The sequence below is a fragment of the Babylonia areolata genome, chromosome 1 (assembly GCF_041734735.1).
Source record: "Babylonia areolata isolate BAREFJ2019XMU chromosome 1, ASM4173473v1, whole genome shotgun sequence".
Classification (NCBI taxonomy): Eukaryota; Metazoa; Mollusca; class Gastropoda; order Neogastropoda; family Buccinidae; genus Babylonia; species Babylonia areolata.
The window spans coordinates 33,119,607-33,142,106 of NC_134876.1; the positions used below are offsets into that span (position 1 = coordinate 33,119,607).

At 40.3% G+C, this 22,500-nt stretch overlaps 1 protein-coding gene across 1 annotated transcript in view; it reads right to left on the bottom strand.

Annotated features, from left to right (window-relative positions):
* Nucleotides 1–15,097: 15,097 nt before the first annotated feature.
* Nucleotides 15,098–22,500, bottom strand: part of LOC143282016 (uncharacterized) — a 10,416-nt gene continuing 3,013 nt past the window's right edge. The window contains exon 2 of the mRNA XM_076587437.1: nt 15,098–19,472. Within this exon, the coding sequence (XP_076443552.1) occupies nt 18,765–19,472 (708 nt within the window). The 3' untranslated portion in view covers nt 15,098–18,764. The remainder of the gene's footprint in view (nt 19,473–22,500) is intronic.

Genomic DNA, 22,500 nt, shown 5'->3' on the forward strand with positions numbered 1-22,500 from the left:
CTGTTCGGTGTCCTGAAATCGACACACGCCAAACAAGAACCAGTTTATCGTTTAATTTGACAGGAGACGTAAATTGACAAGCGTCACAAACAACAGACCTACTACTTACTGCCCAACAGTGGTCTTTGCTCCGTGGTTTTGCAGCCGGTTCTTGTTGTTGTTGTCAAGTTATCATTCCCTCTTCTTCTTTTTATCCTTTTTTTTTTTTTCAAACCCTCAAATATTCCATGCTCCCGCAAAAGAAGAAGAAGTTTTGAAACACGGTTTCAGCTCGAACAAAAGAGAGACCGACGAATCCTGCAGCTTATGTTTGTTTCACAATGACGGACAGTTCCAGTTTTCTTTTAGTGTCGTACGTGACGGCCTTGAATGAGGCTTTTTTTTTTTTAATTACTATTACTGTTACCATTATTATTATTTCATCAATTATAACAATAAGTAGAAGAAAAAAAATCACTGCGTTCGGACAAATCCATATACGCTACACCACATCTGCCAAGCAGTTGCCTGACCAGCAGCGTAACCCAACGCGCTTTGTCAGGCCTTGAGAAAAAAAAAAAAATATATATAATTTTAAAATAAATAAATAATAATAATGATAATGAAAATAAAATAGATAAATAGAAAAATAAGTAAATGAAATAAATAAATAAATAAGACAACAATGATGACAAATAAGCAACTAAATGTAAAAATTTTAAAAAAATTTTAAAAAGAAGTAGTAGTAGTAGTATAGGAGGAGGATTATCATCATAATTATCATTTTCGTTATCATTATTATCCTTCCGGACTATGAACAGCAAGACAACAAAACTGAGTTCAATTAGTTAAGCCCAGTAAATAACAAACACACACACACACACACACACACACACACACACACACACACACACACACACACACACACACACACAAAAAAAAAAAAACACAAAAAAAAAACACTATAAGCAGCACTGTGTGAGGTTAAGTACGAACAGCGCTCAGCATAAAAAATAACCCTGTAAAACAGCATCATTTGTCAGATTGCATCTTGTCATGACTGGTCAAGATCAATAACACAAAAGCACTGTATACCAACAGTATTATTGACTGGTAAGGTCCAGCCCTAAAAAGGATGCACAATGAATAACAAGCATACTTCACTGGTGAAATGGGGTAATGAAATATGCTGGTAAATAACTGGGAACTTGGAAAGAGCATGAATCATTTCATCATACTTCATGATTCATTGATACGATCTGGTTTTGAGGAAGTTAATTATCCTTTAAAAAGAGAAGAAAAAAAGAAAAAGAAAAAAAAGAAAAAGACAAGTAGCTATGTACAATGCTGTCAATAGAAACTTAAGACAATGAACACCTCAGAAAACTGTACACATTCATGGTTTCATAAGAGGTGTGGTTTTTTGTGGTTTTTTTTTTTTTTTTTTTTGTCTTTTGGTTTTTTTTCCCCATTCCATTTCAGTTTCAGGCGGCTACAAAGCGAGCGTGTGAACTGAACCATTTAGGCTACAACCTATCTGCATAAGAGTTTTTTGAAAATCGTAATGATCATGACAAAGATGATGAGTATATGAGTAATGAAGAATGAACATATATTCGTTATTTTATTTTATTTCATTCCTATTTATTTATTTGTTTGTTTGTTTTGGTTTTGGTTTTGGTTTTTTTAATTTTTTTATTCATTTTTTCATTTATTCTTATTTATTCATTTATCTATTTATCTATTTATTTATCTAATCATTTTTTATTTGTTTATGATTAGATTCGCCATCAGAACTCCTTTTACTGCGAAGATGACTGAAGAAGTTTTAACGTCAGTCGACATGTCCTAGAGCTGGTGTACTACAAAAGTCGAAGTGAAAGTATCATAGCTTTTAATAACAATTAAGTGAAATAACATAATCTGGGTTGTTGTTGTTGTTGTTTCTATGTCCTAAAATCTACACCAGAAAGATCCACTCTGTCACTCAGCTTCACACCAGGAGTTCATTGACACATGACTGATCTACTACTACGTGACTTACTGCTCAACAGTGCTGTGTGCTCGTCTTCAGTTCTTGCTTGTTGTTCTCATTTCTTCATTCGGTCCTCTTGTTTTCTTCTTCTTCTCTCTCTCTTTTTTTTTTTTTTTTTTTTTTTTCTTTTCTTTAAACACCCGCAAACCCGGCCCGGGCAGTGTTGAACTGAATCTTTGCTCTGCACAAGATTCAGCGCTATATAAATACCAGTATTATTATTATTATATGGCGTCATTTTGTGTGGGCGGTCATTTCGGAAATTTCCGAACACGGTATTTTCACGGAGCATCAGTGAAGATGTCATTGTAAATTTTCGCTGAATGATCGTTCGTGTGTACCATTGTAGAGGATTTGCTACCGTTTCCGATTTTGCGTAAACTTTTACAGGATGCGCGGATTAAATCGGGTATCACAAATTCTTAAGTTTTATCATGCTGTGTAAAAGAGTGGACTGCCTCACAAGCTAAGGGGAACAATCTGAAAACGTGTGTGAGTGTGTTTGTTCTCTTTGATCGCTGCGAAGGAATCGGACCAACAATTCTTCGTTACTTTGACCAGAGTGGCGAGTTTTTCGAGCTCCATGAAAAGTAAGTGTGTAAGTTAGTAAGTTATTTAGTCAGAAGAACAGCATGTAATGTTATTTTTATGTTTGGTGTGTTTGCTTTTAAAAAAGAAAAAGAAGATAAAATTAAAACTCTATCAAAGCGACCTCGACGCATAACTTATTGAGCAGAGTTGATGTGACTTCGGAAATTTCCGATTTGACAACAAGACATGATAATAAGCTGTTCGTTGTGTGTGTGTGTGTGTGTGTGTGTGTGTGTGTGTGTGTGTGTGTGTGTGTGTGTGTGTGTGTGTGTGTGTTTTCTTTTGTTTGTTTGTTTTTTGTTTTTTGTTTTTTTTTGTTTGTTTTTTGTTGTTGTTGTTTTTATTCCGGATGTCCCTCTTCTAAAACGTGACGTTGCATTTTAGAACATGACTCAAATCTTTTGTTTTATTCACTCAGTGTGAAGGTCTTTCACTCTCAGTACTTTCACCCAAGCGGTCTTTTTCGGGACTGGTATACAACAATAGCGTAGACCTCTATGAATATCCAGTAGGCGCGCGCGATTGTCCACGTTAACATACTATTGGCAGGAGGCGAAAAAGGCTGCTAATTTTTATATAGTAGAGATCGATAGTGGAAAGGTGATGCTTAGTTTGCTATGACTCTGTTGTAATTGTGTGTGTTTTTGTCACAGATGTTGTGTGCATGTGCAAACTTTTACTGACATGCTTGTCATCTGTGTATGTGTCACAGACTTCACCCACGTGACATTTAATTTCTCTTGCTGAGATAATAAAGTTATTCTGATTCTGATTCTGTCTGTCTGTCTGTCTGTCTGCCTCTGTATTTCTCTGTCTCTCTCTGTCTTTCTTTGCCTGTCTTTCTCTCTCTGCCCCCCTCTGTCTCTCTCTGTCTCTCTCTGTCTCTGTCTCTGTCTCTCTCTCTCTCTCTCTGTCAATCTCTCACTATATCTGTCTGTTCGGCCAGCCCCACCCCCCACCCCCTCCGCACCCCCAGTTTCTTTACTCTTCCCCGTGTCTCTTCTTCTTTCTGCTCTCTACCACATCTCGTCCCTGTTGTCCTTGGTGTTATCTATTTATAGCGTCACAGTATTGTACACAGATATCTATAGTTATGTTTGTACGCGCGTATGTAATTTTGATATTGCTGTTGTCGGTGAATTTGACTCCCCTCAAATATATATATGTATATATATTGATAAAGCTTGAACTTTTCACGAATTAGTAATCCCGTGGGGTGTTTTTTTTATGGTGTTGGTTTTTGTTGTTTTTGGGTTTGGGGTTTTTTTTTCCACCAACCTTCTTCCCATCCCTCGATTTAGTGAGGGCAGTGTGATTACAAGCATATATTCCCTCAATGAATCACAACTTGTCCACACTCTCTTCTCGTCTGTTTGTCTGTCTGTTTGTATGTGTCTGTCTGAGTCTCTGCTTCTGTCCGTGTCCGTCTCTGTGTCTATATGTCTGTTTGTCCCTCTCTCTTTTTCTCTCTCTCTTTTCTGTGTTCTGAGTCCTCCCCCCCCCCTCTCTCTCTTCTGTGCTCTGAGTACTCTCTGTCTGTCTGTCTGTCTCTCTCTTTCTCTCTCTCTTTTATGTGTTCTGAGTCCTCTCCTCCTCCCCCCCTTTCTCTCTCTCTCTCTCTCTCTCTCTCTCTCTCTCTCTCTCTTCTCTGGAGTCCCCCCCGCAGTCCCCCTCCCACACACACACACACCACGCCACCATCTCTCTCTCTCTCTCTCTCTCTCTCTCTCTCTCTCTCTCTCTCTCTCTCTCATGCGTACGCGTGCCGCGTGTTTTCCCCCACTCCTACCTTACATTGTCACACTGTCCGTCCGTTTGTCTAATCAGAATTTCTCGCTTCGGATCGATAATGTGGTATTGAACTGACGTCAACAAATTTCCACGAATAGCCAGAGCTAGTGCAAGCTTTCTTCGCAAAATTGAGCTCACGGCTGGGTCGTAATCTATAAATCCGCTGACCATATCCTCACACAATGAACCTCACCTCACCTCGAACGTACAACAACAACAACAACAACAACAACTGATAAATAAACAAAGAAATAACTTGATAAATGAATGATAGATAAATAAATAATGAGGATAATCATCATCATCATCATCATCATCATTATTATAATGATGATGATGACGTAAATAAGAATAAAACAGAAAAAACAACCGAAACCGCGGACCATTCATGTCTTTCGCGAAAAAGCTGATGGGCGAAAATTCCAAACCGCACGTCAATCTGAACTTCCACGGGAATTCCCGTTGTCAGCTGTCGGCTGACGGCGGGAAAATAACCCAACTCTCTCAGTCTTTGTGGCTGACAGCAATGTGACGTCTTTCGTTCCACAAAGAATGAATTAGACTACAAACGAAGCACACAGAGACCCCCGCACCTCTCCTTACCCTCTCAAACAGCAACACACACACACACACACACACACACACACACACCGCACACACACACACACACACACACACGCACGCACGCACGCACGCACGGCACACACACACACACACACACACACACGCCGGCACGCGCCCGCGCACACACACACACACACACACATACACACACACACGTGAACGACTGGTGATGACTAAACATGACGTTACGCACATGAGCTAGGATGGGTGCGTCGGTTAATTGCTTCCCGCCATGATTATATAATTGGTTCTACCGAATCAGAAGTTTCAGTTTCAGTTTCAGTAGCTCAAGGAGGCGTCACTGCGTTCGGACAAAACCATATACGCTACACCACATCTGCCAAGCAGATGCCTGACCAGCAGCGTAACCCAACGCGCTTAGTCAGGCCTTGAGAAAAAAAACAAAAACAAAAAAACGGGGGAATAAATAATAGATAAGCTTGCATAAATAAATAAATAAATAATAATTATAATATAGAAAAAGGTAGTAGTAATAATATTAGTAATACTAATAAAATGATAATAATAAAACATAAATAAATGAATAAATAAGACAACAATGGTGATAAATAAGCGAATAATTGTAAAATATGAAGACACACATTCACACACATGCATAACAGAAATGCACCAAACATGCAGTTTCACATATATGAAAGCACAGTCAAATACATATAAACGTACATGAGCTCCAACACACACACACACACACACACACACACACACGCATTACCGTGCACCTCCTCTACCCCCCTCCTCCACACACTCATTTCTAGTCTAAGTATCGCAGCTTCCACGGCACACACACACACACACACACACACACACACACAAACACACACTCACAGAGATGAACACTTACTTGTACAAGCACATATGAAAGCACAGTCAAATACATATAAACGTACATGAGCTCCAACACACACACACACACACACACACACACACACACATTACCTTGCACCTCCTCTGCCCCCTCCTCCACACACTCATTTCTAGTCTACGTATCGCAGCTTCCACGGCACACACACACACACACACAAACACACACTCACAGAGATGAACACTTGTACAAGCACACACACATACGCCCATATCTCCCACCCCCAACCCCACACACGTACATACAAAGATATATATATATATATATATATATATATATATATATATATATATATTCTACCGAATCAGAAGCATTTTCTACATTATTTTTTTTCAGTTCCTTTCTCTTCTCAGAAAACAAACATTATTCAGTCAACCTAGAAAATTCATACAAACACGAAAATGGATAAGAGTATACTTTAACTAACAGCAGTGATCTACTGAATATGATGTATGGGGAACGGAATGAGCTATTTATACTTTGACCTGAAAAGGAAGAACATTTCAAATATTGTAGCGTGGGTGTTTGTTTTCTGGGTGAGAACAGAATGAATGTGTACCCTTCTGAATTTGAGTGCACACTGTTTCATGACAGAACTCAGAACTCAAAATGTTGTTGTTGTTTTTTATTCAAGATATAGCCTGTTCTTACAATCTGTTGAAGATGATGAAGAAAGCACACACACACACACACACACACACACACACACACACACACTAATATATGTTTGACAAGTTAGAATGGAGAATGGAAAAACGCAAAACTGAAGACTGCTACTGCTACTGCTACTACGACTACTACTGATGCAGCTATTGCTACTGCTGCATCTACTACTGCTGATGCTACAGCTACTTCTACACACATATTGACAGATGGATATGAGAGAGAGAGAGAGAGAGAGAGAGAGAGAGAGAGAGAGAGAGAGAGAGAGAATCAGTATAGAACACACACACACACACACACACACACACACACACACACACACACACACCTTGATCTAGATCTATGATTATGTATGGAAAAAAAAGTGAAATACCCGGCCGGGAACCTGGGCTGCTTCAGATGGAATTGTTCCGTTTCAAGCACGCAATTTTCAGTTCTACGAATATTCAATCTTGGCGAAAAGCAGAAATATTAACTGGATCAATATATGTTGATAGGTCCACTGGTAACACAAAATAAGAGGTCGCTCATTCACCCACAAGGCCAGTCAGTCAGCGGATGAGATGTTTCAAGTTAAACATCGAGGATTTTACAGATCTGAGTAAGAAAGATGCTGCGTCAAACTAACTGCCGAAGCTACACCTTGCCTCAAAAGCCCACAATACAAGCAAACTATTTCTACCGTCTGACGAGAGTGAATAAACAGCGGAGTTGTTACACATTGAGTTCTTTCAGAACCGTTAAAAAAACAACAGGAACCCCCAAACTAAATTAAGTCTGCGATATTCTGCATTTCCAGAACTGTTCCATTTCTTTTTGTATGGGTTACTTTGTGGCGTCAGTCAGCCATAGCACGACACTTGCATGTTCATTATACCAACTGCCGCCCCTTTCGTGTCAACAGAAAGAATACTGCAACAGCTATTTTTAGACAGGCAGCGCTAAGCAACCAAAACAGCCTTCGGTACCTCGAAACATGGCTGTCTACTAGGAGTTGCTTGGCATAGAAGTTACTTGGCCTCCGAACGATATGGAAAACAGTACATTGAAGATTATGTTACTGTTAAAAAAAAACTTACTACATCTTTCAAAGCAAACTAGGTATTGCATGTTTTACAGACTTCCACGCTTGGACTACTATAAATAGACGCACAGTTGGCAAAGTTCAGAGTTGTCTTCCTTCGTGCATGCAGAATGCGACGTGATGTAACTGAAAATGTGATTCGAAAATCGAGTTTGTGTGTTTGTATGCTTGTTGGGGACATTTATGCAGTAATTTTTTTAAGCCTGTGCGATCTCTCTCTGAATAAAAACTCACCTTCCGTCTTCGCCTCCTGTCAGTTATATATTATCGCGAATTATTGAGTGAATGCGGCACACTGTAAATCCAAGATGTCCGCCACCGTCGATTCATCTGGGGTCTGTCAACTGAGTACCGTTATGTTTATTCCAGTTAATGTAGCATCATTTCATCTGTAAAATATTTGCATGCAGTTAACACGTCGATGGTGTAGTCAACATAATTCTCAAATGTAAATAGCGTAAGATCTTCCCACTGAGCATAAAACACAAAAGCCTATTTATGCCTTGAGTCGTGTTATAAAAATTAAAATTCAATGTTTTAGATGAGTGAGATCTGTTACAAGAAAATTATCTCCCTTACTAATAATTAGTTTTCAGCCTATAACGTCCCATTAACAAGCACATTGAGAGATGTGTGTGTAAATGTAACTTCCACACTGAGCAAAGGAAATTCCATTTTCAGCAGCAAAAATATTAATGAGCTGCTATTCTTCAGTATGTCAGAATGTCACATAAAAGTGCAAAGTGTTCAGTGTGTATGAAAATGAAAAATGTAACAGTAATTGTTGTGTGAACATATTTAAATCTATTGTGCGCCCTTCTCCGCAGGGACGCAATATCATTATGATTAGAATGTATGGAAAGAACTGATCATCTGCTATTGTTGTGCCAAATTTGGTATCAACTAAGTTTTTCCAGTGAGAAAATGACAATGTTAAAGTTTACCACGATCACACACTGACACACACACACACACACACACACAGAGAGAGCCGAGAGAGAGAGAGAGAGAGAGAGAGAGAGAGAGAGAGCCGAGAGAGAGAGAGAGAGAGAGAGAGAGAGAGAGAGAGAACCGAACACCGGGTTATTACATAGACTCATATTGTTTTTACAAGTGAGTCAAAAAGTATACAATCAGATGACTTTAGTCAGGGACTGTTGCTGCCGTTTGTCATTTCCACGAATAACAAATACAACTACTGCTTCTACTATAACGACTAGCATCACCACCAGTATTGTCACCATCACAAGTTAACAAAACCGTTTATATATATTTATGAAAGAATAAAAAAAAGAAGGAAGGAACAAAGAAAGAAAGCAATAGTAACTGATCAGTGTAAACATAAATGTCTTATCAGTTACTAGTAGTCAACAGTATTTTCCCTTATCTGAGTCAGTTGTGGATGGAAGGGATGAAAATATTTGTGCAGGTTTGCTTTCAAAATTAGGAAGAGAACAGTTGTCCGTTTGAACTTAAAAGGAAGCCAGTTCTACAGAGATGCACATGAAAATGCACAAACTGGTTTTGAATAAATTAAATCGGTTGCGTGGTGAAATGTACTTGTTAGACGGGTACATTAGCCGAGTGGTTAAAGCGTTGGACTTTCAATCTGAGGGTCCCGGGTTCGAATCTCGGTAACGGCGCCTGGAGGGTAAATGGTTGATATTTTTCCGATCCCTCAGGTCAACACACATGTGCAGACCTGCTTGTGCCTCTTTAATCCTGAATAAAAGCTAATTTGTGTTTGCACATTTCTTCTGTCTTTGCTGCTGTGTGCACATGTCAAATGATTGGCATAAGGACAGGCCCGGCGTTTCCTTTTTTGAGGAAATGTCTTGTTTGTTCCAATGTACCTTTTATTTACCTGTGTGCTAGCTGAATCGGTAGCGTAAGCATCACTGACTTGAAGTTGTGTACCTTGTGTAATGGAGAGAGTTACCACTCTTTACTATTTGTTAACCACTTGTGTACATACGAGTGAATGTGGGAGTTGCAGCCCATGAACGAAGAAGAAGGAAAGGGAGAAGTACTTGTTAGAGCCACACCAGCATGCTATTCGAGTAAGCAGGGTCTTTTTTTCTTTCCTTTTTTTATTTTTTAAAAGATATTGTTGTGCCAAGTTATTGTGGACTGTCTACACAAGTAACGTTTTGCTGAATTCTAGCTCCTTTGTAATGGAAGGATGTTTAATCTTGCTTGGTTGACAGTGAAGGATCTGGTAAAATTATTTTGGCTGCTCTCTTGTCGGGGGAATCTAGCTTCTTATGATGAAATGTTTGCGGCACAGCTCCATACTACAGATGCGTGATTAATGCGAGAAAGACAGTGAGTGTAAAAGAACATTTTTCGAGCATCGCTACGTACGGCTTGAGCTTGTTAAGTAAAGACAAACTGCTTGCCAACTGATTAACCTACAGAGTCATTAATGTAAAATTCCTATTTGAGTTCATCATCAATTATGACTCCGAAAACGCGGCGCTCCTGGATTTGCTCAAAGGAGTTATCTTCCACATTCTTTGTGAGAACAAAGGGATATATTTTATACCTTTGTCTTGATGTAATAACTATACTCCTTGTTTTCTGGGGATGAAGTGCCATAGAGGTGGATGTGCACCATTCAGAAACACCATTTAAACACATTTGAAGAGAATTTTGAACTGAGTCGACGCTGACAGCATTGGAATGGAGGGATGTGTCATCTGCATAAAGATCACAAGAGACACTGAGGTCTGACAATAGAAGATAACTGGATAATTATACAGAATAGAAGAGATCCTAGAAAGGATCCTTGAGGAACTCCCACCCCTCCTCCCCCAACCCCCCTTTTTTTTTTTTCTTTTTTTTTTTTTTGTTGTTGTTGTTGTTGCTCGCGTAAAAGAGAAGTTACCATTGGTAAACGAGGGATGTTTTTTGTCGGTAAGCTACGATTCGAAATGGGACAGGGTGGTTGGACCTCTCAAACAGAATAATAGTTTTTGAAGAGAGACACAGAGAGAGAGGGAGGGAGACAGAGAGGGGGGCAGAGAGAGGGTGAGAGAGAGAGAGGTAGAGAGAGAGAGGATGAGGGAGAGAGAGTCATCCAAACATTTGAAACAAGAAAACCACGTTGGAGCGGTGTGTAAAGTATTTATTTGAAAGGCACATCAGCATGCATTCATTGTGTATACATGGTACGCAAAAATATTAATGACTTGATTTCATTGTGAAACTCTGTGTGTGTGTGTGTGTGTGTGTGTGTGTGTGTGTGTGTGTGCGGAACGGAAAATAGGAAGCTAAAGAAATATGTTTAAAGTATAATTATAATAAATATTTGGACGAAAATCCACCGATGACCCCCCACTCGTCCTACACTACAAACCTTACACCTTACCATCGAAGCACCACTCAACCCGCCTTTTAACTAACTAACTAATTATCAACAATCCAACCAAACTAACTAAATGTGGAATAAATCACTATCTAACAACAGATGAGAAAATAACCAGCATGAACGGTCGTGTATTAAAATATATATATATATACCCAAATCAAAGGCTAACTGAGCTTCAAACCAAAACTTCTAGGAGCTTCAACTTAAGCAAAAACGGTATGGAAAAAAAAAGAAGCCAAAACAACTACGTGTGTACGTGCGTGGTGTGTGTTAAGTATCTCTACCCAAAAGTTTGTTTATGTAACTGTAATGGTCAGGCTTTACTGAAGCAGCCTACACGAAATAAGCTAAAGCTTATGGTCGGTACTATTGTTTCATGAATAAATAGATACATAAACAGATAGATAAATGAATAAACAGAGAGAGAGAGAGAGAGAGAAGGGTGTGTGTGTGTGTGTGGTAAAAAGACGCATGATTTCGGCACATTTAGGTTATCATAGCTGAGGCGCCATCAAAAGGAGCGTAATCATTGATCAAGCAAACGCTTACAAAATAAACCACTTGCCGGTAAAGGCTTGAACAATAAACACAGCATGACCTGGGGAACGCAGAAGAAGAAGAACAATAAACAAGCAAAAAGAAAATAACAGATACATAGATACAGCAATTCAAATAAATAAATAAATGATAAATAAATGAACGAAGAGAAAAATAATAAACTAAAACTTTTTGGATTAAACGCGCAGGAAAATCCGTTTCTGAATGCATTTCCAATAAAAAAAAAAAAAAAAAAAAAAGAAGATTGGTCTGTGTATTCTATGTACAGAAATGACAACGGAATACAGATCGGCGTCGATAAAAAGAATTAAAAAAAAAGTCTTTGTATATGAAGCAACAAACACAGTTTTTGTTGCGCATGTCCAAGATTTTCTGGTGACCCTGACTCACTGGATATGAAACAGTACTCTTGGTTATGTCGATGACAAAGGTCATCTTACCGAAAGTTTTGCTGAAGAACGAAGGACCTCTCTCTCTGTGTGTGTGTGTGTGTGTGTGTGTGTGTGTGTGTGTGTGTGTGTGTGTGTGTGTGTGTGTCTCCCTCCCTCTCTCCCTCCACTCTCTCTCTCTCTCACTCTCTCTCAAACACACAGGAGAAGGATGATAAGGAGGAAGAAGAAGGTCACGATGAAGATGTTTATGATGATGATAATAAAGTCAATTTTAGAATGATTTTAAAACAAAGAAGAAGAAAAATATTATATATATGATTACAACTACGACAACGCGTAACAGAACGAAAAAAAAAAAAGTACACGAGTTAACGAGTTACTATAGATCAAAATTCACACCTGTATACATTTTATAACGGTTATGATGTACTATGACGTCCGATATTCCACATCTAAATCTTGTCACAAAATACCTTATATGTCTGTCAATATCAAGCAGTAGATATTGTTCACAATTTACAGATGATTTAAATGTACTATAAAAAGAATATCTATCATTGCTCTGCACATGTTCTTCCCAGTTTTGCCATCTATTATCAATCAGTCGTTGACGAAGTTCTTTTAAAAAGACATTTGTGTTTTTTTGTTAGATAAAGAGAGAGAGAGAGAGAGAGAGAGAGTCGGTCACTGACTGTACCACACGTGTCACTCGACCTCGTTGCTGAGCTTCCAGGTAAACCGGCCAGTGTCATTGAAAGGTTGTGAGTCGCAGGGAACAGTGGATGGCTGATCAGAGGGGTGCTTATCTTGGGGGAAAAATTCGGTTCAAAGATATCTAAAAATCTTAGATAGGACATTCATTCAATGAACCGAGTTTTCTAGGAGGTCACCCTACAATTCGAACACTTAAAAAATAAAAATAAAAAAAGAACAAAAAAGTAACGGTACAAAGATATCTAAAAACCTGAAATCGGACATTCATTCAACGAACCGTGTCTTCTAGAAGGTCACCCTCGGACACGGAAAAAAAAAAATCGTTCCACTGGGCAGCAGGTTGGGTTATCCATACCACTGAACGGCACCATCAAACGAAGAACCGCTGACCGGTCACACCTGTGACTTGACCGTGAGACGAAGCTTCCAGGCGCGACACGAGAAAGCAGGCTCGTGAGCTGGAACCGTTCTGAGGAACTGAATATTCCCTTACTTTATGTGGGATAAAAAAAAAAATATTGATTAAAAAAATATATAAAAATAAATAAAATAAATGGAGACGCGGCTAAGGCCGTCACCAATACAGACGCTGTCGCTGCCAAGACAGGATTTTAGTTCTTGTTTCGGTGAAAAAAAAAAATTCATACATTAAAAATAAATAAATAAGGTAATGTTCAACTTTAGAATACTAAACTCAGGGGGGCTGTTTAGACGAAAAACAAAGGGTGTCTTAGGCTCACCTCGATGCGCTAAGTTGAATGGAACCCTCAGCTAAGCTGTACGACCACTACTTTCCCATGAAACTGCGACAATTTTATACACAGTAAGCTCAGCCGATCACAGCCAGAGCAACCACCTGCAAGCCATTTTGACTGCCGTTCACCCACGTGATCAGCAGTCAAAATGGCGTGCAGGTGGGGGAAGGAGTACTCAGCTTACTGTGTATTTGTCGCAGTTTCATGGGAAAGGAGTGGTCCTAGAGCTTAGCTGAGGGTTCCATTCAACTCAGCGCATCGAGGTGAGCCTAAAACACCCTTTGTTTTTCGTCTAAACAGCCCCCCTGAGTTTAGTATTCTAAAGTTGAACATTACCATAAATAAATAGATAAATAAATAAAGGACAAAAAAAGCAAACATTCACAGAAAAATGGTAAGAACATTCTATGGCTGCAAAAATAATGACACAAAGATGACGCAAGGAAGAAGCAAAACCGTTTCCGATTGCTGTTGTCTCCTTTTCATCACTGCGGTGATATCATTGTGACTACGTCATCTGCGTTGTCATCAGCGGTTTCGTCATGGCGAGCCACGGACTGTTGTCGGCGTTCGCTCATGTTCGTCCGCAGACATTCTATTTTACTCAAGTTTTCTTCTTAAGGTACGTGACAGATTTTACACCGTCAGCGAAGTGACCTTTGAATTTTCGCCCATCGTGTCCTAAAGGTGAAAAAACAAAGGAATAAAAAAAAAAGGAGAAAAGAACCTAAAGTAAGAAAACGGGTTAGGATAACTGGTCCTGACATTGGATTATTCTAACAACTGTAAAAGTTACTGATTGATTGGGAAAGGGGAGAGATAGGGAGAGTAAGAGGGGTGTCGGGGGATAGTGGCTGAAATAATCTACAGAATAAGACAATGAACTGATTTCTAACTAGCTGTTATAAATGCGTTAGTTAATCTAGAAATGGAATGAAAGAAGACGTAAATGGTAGGCTATATAAATCAGCGTGTCAGGTTATCAGTCAACAGCATACTACATTAAAAAATAAAATAGAATCAAGGTGAATGAAAACGCCTTTTCATAAACAAAGAAGACAAAAAAGGTGACATAATGAGGATGAGAATAATATGACGATGAATATAAACTTCTATTACCACCATAGCAATAAGAAAATCAATGGGAACAATCTAACAGCAGTAGGTATACCTATGCATTGTTGAAGTGTAATCAAGACACAGCAAAAGGCACATTTGTGTTAAATAGTACCCATCCATAATGAATATCATAGAGCAAGATAAAAATTGGGAGCATTCATTCGTCTCGACAACAACAAAACCAATAGTAACGACAACTTCTATTGCAACAAAAAAAAAAAATTATATTAAGTCTGCAAACGTTAAAAAAGAAAAACAACAACTTGATGTCATAATAAAAACAATTGATCCCTTGTTTGACAAACAGAAATATCATGACACGATGGTCATGGACATTGTTCACAATAGCAACATTTAAGTATGAGTTAACAGGCACGTCTTTGGTTGGATAAACAACAAAAACAACAGCAATAACAGCAAAAACAAAAAACACCTTTAAAAAAAAAGTGCCAAAAAACTTATTGTAACCCGCGAAATACATATCAGACACATATGTTGGGACGACAGCAGTCCACACAACAGATGACAATAACTTCTTTGATGAACAGACTATAAATAAATAAACGAACGAACCCTTGCATTGACAGGTGTAAAGAAAGTTGCCAGTGTCAGTTGAGTATATCGACTTTCCTCTTCAACAGCCTGCGCGTTACGTAACAGGTAACCTTTGATTAAACTGCAAACTTTGCTTGCTGATGGAGAATTCAGAAAATCAAGAAAATTCAGAAAATCAAATTCAAAACACACACACACACACACACACACACACACACACGTACTAACATATAGGAAATGGTCACCTAACGGCCATCCTATTAATCAATCAACCAATCAATATATATATATATATATATAATATGATGTAAAATATATTTAAAGAAAACCCTCTTAATTATCTGTCTGTATTAAAGACAATACGGAGACAATGGTTTGCATTGTGTTCATCAGTTGCAGGACAAGACAATAACAGCATCGTGACCAAAACAATGACAACCAACATCCCTTCGACACTCTCGTGGCTGATGCAAACTTATTACAGCGATGCCAGTTCAGCCGTGAGAGAAACAAAAAGGAAACAGCTTCCTTGTCGGCTCACAAACAATACTTCTCAGTTCAAAAAGCATTTTCATACACAGTGCAATATTCTCAACCCCACTTATCATGATTCCAATTTTTGTCTTAGCGAACTGCAGTTGTGTAAAACTTATGTGATATTGACAGGACAACAGTGAAAAAGGGTCTTACTTGCCTCTGAACATGTAATATTGAATAAAGTTAGTTATTTTTAAACTCTTTCACGTGACGCCGGTAAAACAGTCTACACTCGGGAGGAAATTTCATAGGATGTTCATCATATGAATCCCCATCATTTCTATAAAAAAAATATTTATACATACATATATATATGTGTGTGTGTATATGTATGTATGTATGTATCCCAAAAAAAGAACCCCGAACCAAGTGTATCTTTCTCCTGAAACAACCAATTGCTCTACAGAACAAACAAACCAACCAAAATGATGATAATGTATCATACCAGTGTGGCTCTCGAAAGTAGCAGAGCCATAAACTGTGCACAGCGTCAGTACTGAAGCTTGCACGGGCCGGACCTTTGTGATTGACACGTTTGACAAGACTGTGTCTGTCTTGCAAGACGATAAGAACAGATATCGAAACTAACAAAGGACTGTGCTTGTTTTGTGTTATGTCTTATCATATACAATTGTTGCCAGTGCAGACGATTGCTTTCTCTTTTTAAGTCGCTGTGAGGTTTCCCTCCTAAATCCCTTCAACCTCTTCCCCAATCCGACCTCCACCGATAGGGGTGAAGGATGGGGATTCGAGCGGGGGGGGGGGGATGGAGGGGAGTGGAAGGGGGGGGGGAGGCAGAAACTGACAACTCCACAATAAATGTACGTCGCAAGCAATCAAGTCAATCGAGCAACAGTGTTCGTTTATAACAACAAATTTCATTTTTTTTCGTGCTTCAGAAAGCAAAAAGAAATGGGAGAAATACCTTTTCATGAAAATATGTCACACACACACACACACACACTTACACACACACACACACACACACACACACACACACAGATTGAGAGAGAGGGGGGGCGGCACAGAAGGACAGAGAGAGATTGATATTGGTCCGTACTTCAGCATACCCGTCGGTTGACGTGTTTCAAATATTGGTTTTGGTTCAAAACTAATTCTACGACACTTTGGTTGGTACATGATCAATATCGCTGTCATCAGTTTTTATGTCAGCACCAATGTAATCGCTATCACAGATTGTATGTTTTAAATGCGTTCTTGGGTCAGAGACCGCCTTCAACAGTAATCATGCAATCATCAATCAAGTACTATGAAGTGTTGCAGCAGTTCTAGCAGCAGTCGTCAGAACTGTGCAACAACAATAATATCGGTTTTCGAGGCTACCGTATCAAAGCTAACCCCACAAATATTGAGCTATTCTGCCTTTGGGCAAACATTGAACAAATACGGTTCTTTTGCATATTTTCACACGACAATTACAACAAAATCAGTTTCATATCCGTGTTAAAAAAACAACAACAACACACTACATATTACAAAATCAGTTTCATATCCGTGTTAAAAAAACAACAGCACACTACATATTTGACCATAAACATGTAAAATATAATATAATATATATATAATATATATATATATATATAGATAGATATATAGATAGATATCCTGCATGCGATGACAGAGGGTAAGCCGCATCACTGTCAGTATACAGAATTATGCTATAGCAAGAAGGCACAGAAGTTTAAAGAATTATTCAATCACATACATCTAGAATAAGATCATGTTGAATGAAATAAAGATGTTCACAATTATCTGTTCAACAGATCCATCAGCACCCACTGATGTTGATCCAGACAACTAATCTTGGCGGGCTTTCGTTTAACTGCTACAACAAGAAGGTTATTTTCGAGGTTATCCTATCAAAAGAAAAAAAAACATAAGTACTGAGCAATGGTCAACATTGCATGTTAACATAGTATATGCATTGCCAATGTAGCTTACGGTTTGCTAACATAATGCGAGCATCTGTGCATAACAAGATAACATACGGCTTGCTAACGTGGAAAAGGATTCTCGTGTGTCAAAAAATGGTTTGCTAACACAGAGTATGGTCTGTGTGCGTCACACCGTCTTGGCCAAGTCCTCTGAAGCATTGAAGGTAACAAAACACACGTTGGTCTCCTGAACACTACTCTTCACCACAAAGACGTATTCTTCCTAATCAGCTTTGGCGTTGAAATCTTGGAACTGGGTCAAAGAAAGAGCATTTTGTGTAACCAGTTAATGCAAAGAGCTGTTTTTAAGTTGCCGTGTTTTAAAAGGCTCCTTGGCACACACATACAAAGACAGTTTCCGACTTCTAAATGGAGCGCCAGGGGTGTATACCTAGCATTATGAGATCAGTACGAGTTAATCCGATCATCTGATCATTGTGCAGCAGCCTGCTGGACTCACCAACTCTGGAGATGATTAAACAGGAGTTGGCATTCAGGTATTTCTGCCAAATACACTAAGAGCACTACTATGAGTGAAACGTTGACTAAGACTTCAACTGTTTCATCCCCTCCCCTCACGAACCCACCCCGTCCCCTTGGACAGTGTGACCAGAAAGGTGAACCTGCAGAGCTAGAACGGAAACATCTGGTATCCTGATTTGGCTGGGTTCGGATGAGGAGTAAAAGCTTTTGTGGTAAAGAGTTGCGATCATTCATCAACGTGACAATAAAGCAATGCATCGTGCTGAAAATGGGGTGTGTGTGTGTGTGTGTGGGGGGGGGGGGGGGTCGGGGTGGAGGGGGGCTAGCTAAAACGGTGTGACCCTTCTTCCCTTCTTGAAAGGCACACACGGAAACTATGCCCTGTCTCATCAAACCAGCATTTTGTTGAGATGTGCATCAAGATCGTGCGTAACGGATTCATGCTCACTGCATTACATGTTCGTGACATCAGTCAGTTGGGACAAAAGTGTCCGCGGGCTTGTGACGTCATAGTTTCAATGCTCTGAGTGCAAAGTAATTCCTTCAAAAACTGCTAGCAATTATGTAACCAAAAATAGTTTGAAAGGCGCTAACAAGCGGCATAAAAAATATTGAATAAAAACTTCGTTTCATGAGCAAACCATCAATGAAACCATGACGTCCCAAAGTCTGCAGACTAAGCCAAGAAGGTTCTGACGTCAGCCAGAATGGTTTTCCGACAGAGGGGGCAGGCGTGGTAGCCCTGGCCACAATCGTAGCAGAAGGCGAAGTGGCCGCAGGGCAGGAATGTGATGGACACGGACCTGGTCTGGCACTTCCGGCACAGCTGGCGGGCCTTCAGCCTCCGGTTCTCCTCGCGGAGGGCGTGCAGCTTCCGACCGAGGAGGAGGTTCTCCGGCTCCTGGCCATGGCCCGGCTTCCCAAGGTTGGTCTTCTTCGCCGGAGATGGCGTGGACTGCTGCCTGTCCACCACCCCCTTGCTCGCGAGAAACACCTTCGCTGGTGCCGCCCCATCCTCATCCAGACCTCCTTTTCGGACGACTGGCGGGGATGGAGCAGTCACCTGCTCAGGGGACTCTTCTTCCGAATCACCGTCGCTTCCGTAGCGGTCGTTGGCCTGACGCTTCAGGCTTCTTTCTCTGGAAGGAGGGCATTCCTGTGTGGCGGTGGTGTTGCTGTCGCTCTTGGCCAGCTCCTCCATCAAAGTAACGGCTGTCAGGGTCACACGTCGACCCTGCAGGGTCTTGATGGCCTGCAGGACGTCCTGACGTGTGTACTCCGTCACGCCCAGCACGGCCACGGCGTAGGGCTCGTTCAGGAGGTCTTCCTGGTCATTCTTCAGCAGGGGGTCAAGGTCGTTGCGGCTTTTCTGGCGGTGAGGGCCCTGTGTGCATGGACATACAGGTCATCTCTCTCTCTCTCTCTCTCTCTCTCTCTCTCTCTCTCTACTCGTCCACCCGCGTACACACACTGATGTGATTACATGCACTGGCAAACACAAATGCGCAAGAATGTATTCATCAACCGAACGCACACATTTGTTCACACACAGAGGCGCGCAACTGAGAGCGCGACCCATACACCTTTCTCTTCTACACTTACCATTAGCCTTGTCTCCCATTGAATGATATGCAAAGCAGCACTCAAGCTCCATCGTTATTATCCGATTATCGTCGTCCTTGTCATTATCATCATCGTTGTCATAATATATATATATATATATATATATATATATATATTCATAAAGAAGCGGAACTCATGAAAATAGGAAAAAGAAGAAAGAAAAGACAAAAAGTAAAGAAACTGAAGAAATCAATGAAGGAAATCACAGAGCATCGAAAGAAAGAACTGAAGACATTATTTTCAATTATAAGTCGCCATCCTTCTTGTCGCGAACTATCTAATATTGAGGACCAGAACATTCATTATCATTGTACACGTGTGTGCCCGTGGGTTCCCATTGCGTGCTTGCTTGACAACATACTCCAGAAAGCATCCCATTCCTAACTTTTTCTGGGCCGCTTTTCTCTCTCTCTCTCTCTCTCTCTCTCTCTTTCTCTCTCGGCCTGACTAAGCGCGTTGGGTTACACTGCTGGTCAGGCATCTGCTTGGCAGATGTGGTGTAGCGTATATGGATTTGTCCGGACGCAGTGACGCCTCCTTGAGCTACTGAAACTGAAACTGAAACTGGGCCGCTTTTAAGTTCCCGGCAGCTTGAATTCACTCCCTTGGATCGCGTGTCCCTGTTCGCAATATGTGATATGGGAAACAACCGTGTGCGTTTTCTTTTCCAACAGGCCTGTTACTTCCCTTCGCCACGGCGTTTCATTTTGAATGTTTGAACGCGCGCTGGGTCTCTGTCTCTCTGTCTGTCTCTCGCTATGTGTTGGCGAAAACAAGAGAAGATGAGGGAGACAGAGAGGGGAAGAGAGAGAAGGAGAGAGAGAAGGGGGGGGGGTTGAGGGAAAGAGACAGAGATGATCAGACTGGGAAGAAGAGAGCGAGAGAAAGAGAAAATGAGAAACTGAGAGAATGCGAGTAAAAAAAAAAAAAAGTAAAAAAATCAAAGAAAAAGAAAAAAGAAAAAAAAGGTGATTGAGGGACGTGGGAGGGGGACAGCGAGAGCAAATCTCGGAATGACAGAGACTGAGAAAGAGAAGGAAAAAGAGAGACATGCAGAGCCGGGGATGGGCCTGGCAGGGGACTGACCGGCAGACACTGCAGATACTAGTACAGACCGACAGACAGAGAGGGAGATAGATGCATGACAAGGACATAGGAGAGAGGCCAGGCCGGGCAGGATGGGGAAGGGGTGGGGGTGAAACATGAGAGCGACAGAAAGAGAGCGAGGGGATGGAGACTGAGAAGGAGAGAATGGGAAGAGGGAGTGGAAAGAGAAATTAAAAAAAGAACGTTATAATATGCAGTTCCCTACCCATTTCCCCCCCCCCCCCCCACCGCCCCCTTTCATGTATTATGATACATGCTTTTCCTTCCAGAGAGATTATGAATAAAGTAGATAAATAAATAAATAAACGAAGAACTAAATAAATGAATAAATAAATAAAGTCTGTATTCCTTGTTGTTGTTTTTCTGTATGATATTTCCCAGTGACAGCTCTCTTGTTACCGTGGTTCATTTTTTTATACGTTGATAAAGTGCATTCTAACTTTTACACACGTGCTACTAGTACATTCTATACATGCACACGCACTGCCTCGATTTCGGCCACATCCGGAAGCTCGAAGTCAGTCGCCGGGTTTCAAACCAGCGATACAAAAGTGAAACGAAAGGGAAGACAGGCGGGCACGGGGGGGAAAGAAAGAGGGAGGTTTGGGGGGTCGGGGGGTCGGAGGGTCCGGGTGGTGGGGGGTGTGGGGGTTGAGGGGAGGAAGTTGGTGTCAGTAAGAAAAAAAATAAAAATGAAAAATCCCGCGAGTCTCAGCTGCTTGATAACTTCCTGACCGGGTGTTCTGTCACGAACCTTTGCTCAATCTATTTTATCTAGTTATTCATTTATGTAGTATGGTTATGATGATGATTGATATTAGTAGTAGTAGTAGTAGTAGTAGTAGTCTTTTTCTTCCTGTAATGTCCATCGGTCGTCGCCGACCTTTACTGACAGTAGTAGTAGTAGTAGTTGTTGTCTTGTTTTTCTTATTGACAGTAGTAGTAGTAGTAGTAGTAGTAGTAGTAGTAGTAGTAGTAGTAGTAGTAGTCTTTTTCTTCCTGTAATGTCCATCGGTCGTCGCCGACCTTTACTGACAGTAGTAGTAGTAGTAGTTGTTGTTGTCTTGTTTTTCTTATTGACAGTAGTAGTAGTAGTAGTAGTAGTAGTAGTAGTAGTCTTTTTCTTCCTGTAATGTCCATCGGTCGTCGCCGACCTTTGCTGACAGTAGTAGTAGTAGTAGTAGTTGTTGTTGTCTTGTTTTTCTTATTGACAGTAGTAGTAGTAGTAGTAGTAGTAGTTGTTGTTGTCTTTTTTTCTTATTGACAGTAGTAGTAGTAGTAGTAGTAGTAGTCTTATTTTTCTTATTGACAGTAGTAGTAGTTGTTGTTGTAGCAGTCTTATTTTTCTTATTGACAGTAGTAGTAGTAGTAGTAGTCTTATCTGTCTTATTGACAGTAGTAGTAGTAGTTGTAGTAGTAGTTGTTGTTGTTGTCTTATTTTTCTTATTGACAGTAGTAGTCGCAGTCTTATTTTTCTTAGAGTCTTATTTTTCTTTATTGACAGTAGTAGTAGTAGTAGTCTTATCTTTCTTATTCACAGTAGTAGTAGCAGTTGTAGTAGTTGTTGTTGTTGTTGTAGTCTTATTTTTCTTCCTGTAATGTCCACCGGTCGTTGCTGAACGTTACTGGCAGCAGTAGTAGCAGTAGCAATAGTAGTAGTAGTAGTAGTAGTATGCTGCTAA